The sequence below is a fragment of the Ctenocephalides felis genome, unplaced genomic scaffold (genome assembly GCF_003426905.1).
Source record: "Ctenocephalides felis isolate EL2017-DRISC unplaced genomic scaffold, ASM342690v1 CF-g0.4_SCAFFOLD_01886, whole genome shotgun sequence".
NCBI classification, from domain to species: domain Eukaryota; kingdom Metazoa; phylum Arthropoda; class Insecta; order Siphonaptera; family Pulicidae; genus Ctenocephalides; species Ctenocephalides felis.
The window spans coordinates 84,266,268-84,272,102 of NW_020538040.1; the positions used below are offsets into that span (position 1 = coordinate 84,266,268).

General features: G+C 33.2%; 1 protein-coding gene across 1 annotated transcript; it reads left to right on the top strand.

Moving 5' to 3' along the window:
• The first annotated feature begins 522 nt into the window (after positions 1 to 522).
• On the top strand, positions 523 to 4,609 carry LOC113375459 (putative uncharacterized protein DDB_G0282133). Its single transcript, XM_026615394.1, has 4 exons — positions 523 to 2,472; positions 2,575 to 3,238; positions 3,311 to 4,275; positions 4,598 to 4,609. Exons 1-4 carry the CDS (start codon positions 523 to 525, stop codon positions 4,607 to 4,609), a joined length of 3,591 nt encoding a protein of 1,196 aa, XP_026471179.1.
• The last annotated feature ends 1,226 nt before the right edge of the window (positions 4,610 to 5,835 follow it).

Below are 5,835 nucleotides of genomic sequence, written 5' to 3' on the forward strand. Positions count from 1 at the left end.
ATAAAAACATATATTATAATAAGATTATTTTTTAACAAGAAATAATTTTATTCATAGTTATAATAAATAGAATCAAAACGAAATATATTGACTAATGTACACACCCTTACGTAGGTACACATCAAAATCGTTAATGTTAAATTTTTACGTATTTTGTTCTCAAGCAGCCATTTATAGTAATAAAGAAATAATTTACGGTACAGTTTACTTTGTGATGTGATTGTGTCCGCTCAGCTAGAGACAATAATTATGATGAAAGTTTTAATTGTAATATTATGTGATAAAACATATATAATGCGTAATGCTGCTTTTTTTTAGGTATTTAGTAGATACTTCAGCTGATACTAAACTTCCGTATAAGTTTCTAATTTGATATCGCATTTGATATAATGATGATGTTCTATTTTAATTGAGTTAATTATAAAGAAGGAAAATTGTGGTTATAGGCAAGAAACCTTTAACAGAAGTGAAAAAATTCAAATAAAACAATATATAGATATTTTAAATCTTATATGATTTACAATGAGTATCACTAATGCGCGCAAAAGTGATTCCACATCCCCGGGCTATGAGAGGAACGGTAATGAAGATGAAAAAAACATCCAAATTCTGAACTTCGAAACTGAAAATAAAGAGAAAAAAACATTAGTTCTACGTAACGGCGATATAATTAGAATGTGTGTCCATCTTCAGGAGAAATTAGAGAGAATTAGAGAAAATAAACGCGATATATGGTCTCCGTCTCCTATATATCAACTTTCTGGTGAAGAATTAATACGACTATTATCTGATAAAGAAATACGGTTCACCGGTACGCAATCATTATTTAAAGATAACCAATTGGCGTCTGATGTTATAGGTAAAACAAGGGTCCATGCCATTAAGATATCATCAAATTGTATGAATTCAGAAGTTTTTCTGAAAAGGTCTCTGGAAGATTCTAAACCTGAAATTAATCATGCACTAATAATGAAAGTTTTACAACATTCAGACAAACCAGATGAAAAAATGGTGTGTGTGCCACCGGCACTAGTGTGTCGCCCTCAACCGAGGAGACATCCAGCAAAGCAGATGATAATGCCAGAAGTCAATCACTTCATTCCAGATACTGGACACTCTTCTCATGAAACTCATAATCCAGAAACATTTCAGATAAACCAAAATAATGCGTCTTCATCAAATCAGCAACAAAATTCCTTTAGACATGGATTTTCAATTAATAGTTCCAATAATGTTAATAGCCAATCGCAAACAATGAAAATTCATGATCGGCCAATCGATTCCACAAATATAGACAGTGCCCATGTACAGCAAACTATGACTCCAGAAGCGCATGAACAAAAGTATGTGATCCCAAATAATAGAGAAAATATAAATGATCATCAATACAAAGCAAAATCATTACAAGAAAATGAAATTGATGTAAAAAATCCTTGTATACAAAATAACACATTTGTGCCATATCAACTAATAGTTAATCGAATTTCACAACCACAAACAACTAATTTAGACAAAAAAGAATTTTTGCAATTATGTGCAGACTATAATCTTCAGGATATAGGATATAGTGGAAATCCTCATTCACAAAATTTCATTGAAGAAGACATTAAGGATTTAATTAATAGCGGTAATTTCATGGAAGATGACATTAAAGATTCTGCTAATATTGGTAATACTGCTGATGTAGTAAACCAAAAAGGAGAAAAAAGCTCAGGAGAAACAAAACCAGGAGAATCAAGCCAAAGAAAATCGAGCACAGGAGGATCGAGCCCAGAAGGATCGAGCCCACAAGGATCGATTCCAGAAGGATCGAGCCCAAAAGGATCGAGCCCAAAAGGATCGAACCCAGAAGGATCGAACCCAGAAGGATCGAACCCAGAAGGATCGAACTCAGAAGGATCGATGCCTGGAAAATCGATTTCAGGAGAATTGAGTCGAAGAAAATCGAGTCCTGAGAAATTGAGACCTGAAAAATCGAGTCCTGAGAAATTGAGTCCTGAAAATTCAAGTTCTGAGAAATTGAGTCCTGAAACATTGAGTCCTAGGAAATCAAGCCTTGAAAAATCGAGTCCTGAGAAATCGAATCCTGAGAAATCGAATCCTGAGAAATCAAATCCTGAGAAATCGAGTCCTGAGAAATCGAGTCTTAGGAAATCGAGTCCTGGGGAATCCAATCCTGAGAAATCGAGTCCTGAGAAATCGAGTCCTGGAAAATCCAATCCTGAGAAATCGAGTCCTGAAAAATCGAGTTCTGGGGAATCGAGTCCTGAGAAATCGAGTCCTGGAAAATCAGGTCCTGGGGAATCGAGTCCTGGGGAATCGAGTCTTGAGAAATCGAGTCCTGGTGAATCGAGTCCTGGGGAATCGAGTCCTGGTGAATGGAGTCCTGGAAAATCAAGACCTGAAAAATCAAGTCCTGGGGAATCTAGTCCTGGGAAATCGAGTCCTGGAAAATCGAGTCTAGGAGAAATTGTAAAAACAAGAGCAATAGAATATTTAATAAAAGAAATTTTTGAAAGTGAAGATAAAGATAGTCTCGTCCATCTAATTAAAGTAATGATATGTCACATGAAGGAAAGAATCCAACTTGAACAAGATAAAAGTAGCATAAATAGCAAATCCAATAATGTCAATCAAACGAGTTCAACTCAAACAACATCTAGTGAACCGGCAGATCTAAGTGACTTTTTACCAGAATTGAAATCTGATGAAAAGCATCGTGTGAAAGAATTAATTTTAGATGAAAATGTGTTTAAGATACAAGCTAATGGGATTTTTTTTTCTAATTCTGATAAAAGCAATCGACATAATAAATACGAAACTGTAAATGGAAGTGGGTCTGAAGCAAAATTTGTATCGCAATCTGAAGAAGAATATGAATGTGGTGATAGAGGAAATCTAGCATTTACCTTAATAAACAACAAAGCTACATATTTTGATTTAAATAAATATACTTGGCGTTTAAAAAACAGTGAACAAAATTTGAATCAACAACATGCACAAATCGAAGAAATAAATCATGTAACGCAACTATCAGACGACAATGCGTTACACACAAAGCCCGAGACTATGTCAAACAATGATTTAAAAAAGAAGAAGCTCTATAAACAAATACGCCAAAATACAAACAAGGCTGAAAATATCTCAGATGAAAATAATAAAGGTAATTCTGAAAGTGAGAAATCAGAGGACGATGCACACGTTCAACAACATTCCACTGCAGATTCAGATGATAAATGCAGGAAAAAAATAATCAAGCGATCTAAATATAATTTGGACAATAAAAATAACAATTATTTAATAAATAAAGATATCAATATGAATTTTGATAAGGTTGTGGATGAAAACAAACAAAATAAAAGTTGTTCAGAACAACCAAACCAAAAATCAGAAGAAAGAGAAAAAGATGAAGCAAGATTATCTAAATGTACACAAGGAAACAAAAGAGAATATGCTAAAATCAGAAACGTTGCAAAAGATGTTTATAAATTTGGCGATGATAAAAAAAATGTAATAAATCGTAATGATAATGAGGATGAAGGCGGTGGCAGAACACTCAGCGAACCCGAAAGTAAAAAACTTCGATACAATATGTACGACAACAAAGTAAATATGGAACGTATAATGCAAGTTCGTGCTGATTCTGATGAACATCAAAATATTACCAATAGTAATACTGACAAAGCCATGAAAAATAAAAATAAGCAAACTGATGCAGACGCTGATAATAAAGATACTGATGATGAGCAATTAGAACGCAGATCTAATGACGATGTCGTTTCTAATAACGATGAAGATAATAATTCTGATTATATAGAATCCGATAACGAACATAATAAGAAAAAAATATTATCTGTAGCTTTTTGTAAGACAAAAACCCAAGTACGGCAAATAAACAATTGCCAAACAAATCAAGTTAATAACTCTGAAAGAAAAAAATACGATAATAGCAATCCAAATTCGGATGCAGAAAGTGTCTATTCCAATACTAAAGATATTATTCGTAGTAATGGTGAACATTCTAGAACAGTCATATCTAGCGCCGAAAGAAATTTGTCACATATTGTTAATTCCAGTTCAGGGGCGCAAACAAGCGGCCGCAGCTGGAAGCGGTCAGAATCTCCAATTTATATAAACGAAGATGCCATAGAAACAAGTGAACATATTGATGAAATGGCAGAAAGCGATAAAATTTCCAGATCTGTTGAAAATTTAAACCGAAAAGCAGAGCAAATGATGATGAAGGCAGAAAAAATGATTACTGATGCTCATGAAGTAAGTCGAAATGCATACAAAATGAAGGTAAAACACAAGGCATTAAAAAAGATTTTAAGAGAAGTTCTCGTGAGTAAATCAAAATGTCGAAAAAATGCACAAAAAATTTTTATAGACAAACTTATTGTGGTATCTGAAAACTCGAAATAAACCAGAGATACACATTGAAGCAATTCTTTGAGGAAATATTTCGACAAAATTTGCTATAGTATATAATTTGGAAAAAAGCCAAGCCAGGAAATTTTTGGAAATTAAAAAAAAATAGTTGACAGTTCAGAATGACTTTAAGCTAACTTTATTGCATTAATGTTTAATTAATTAGGACAAAAGATAGTAACATCAAAACATTCAAATTTTTAAACAATTAACTTAAAATATTATTAGTATTTTTTAGCTAGTGTTACCGACAAGATACCAAAAGTACAGTTTGTTGCATAACACAGGGTTGTTTTATGAAAGCAATTAAATTAGGTGTAATTACGTTCTAACCCCTTGTCAAGCGGCCAACACATTTGTGTCGTGACTTGTGATTATATATCGTTCATCAAGAGAATAATATTTTGTTATCTAAGTAATATTTTTGAATGTCAAAAATAGGCTCTTAAAGAATAATTTAAATTTTTGAATAAATAAAAGAGTGAAATAATATTGCTTAAATGACAAATTGCTTGTGATTGTTAACTATTTCAACTGCAATAAGGTCGGAAAGATTTTTTGGACCGACGTTTGTGTATGTGTTCGACTGTGTCACTGTGTGTCTGCATTTAAGAGTTTGCGTGCACGTATTCCCGAAATGTAAGGCAAAAACATTTAATTGCCTGACATTGGAAAGCCATATAATTAACCTCCCTGTTCTGACGTAAAAAATATTACGGGCGAATCTTCGCGTAGCAGCACGTTGGTGAGAGTGGGGCCACGAGGCGACGCGCCGCGTGTGATATTTTACAACGCCCCCACGTGACTGATCGACGCGACACGTGTCTCCGACATTAAAACCACCCCATCGAACCACCGCCCATCCCTTAAAAAAATCACCTTTTATCCGCGCTACGTAACTCATTCCGAGTATTCCTTCGCACCCCGTGACCGATTCACATCAAAGTTCTTTTGAAAAGCATGCCCATTAACGGCAAACTTTTATGAGTGTCTCACTAGTGCTCCGCGCATAGAATATATCTATATTTTTGTACGAGAAGTAGACTTTGATACATTTTTATTCTAAAATTTTTGTAGTAAAAGTTTGTGGATTTATCACATCATTGTTGTGATAAAAAAGAAAATTTACAGTGGCAACGGAGAAATTAATAATCATTCATTTGTAAATTTTGCTTGAATCGTGTGAATTATTTGAAATAATTTTGTCGAATATATTTACGTTTTATTTCTAAAGACCAATATAAGAAAACCTAAAGCGAATATGAGAATATAATATAAATATAATTTTTTTGTAATATGTTAATCAAATTCTTTTCTAATGAAAAACGTTTGCGAATAAATGAATTTTTTAAATGTCATTAAATCTTTATCATATCTGTAATTTAATACAGCTTAAATATAGAG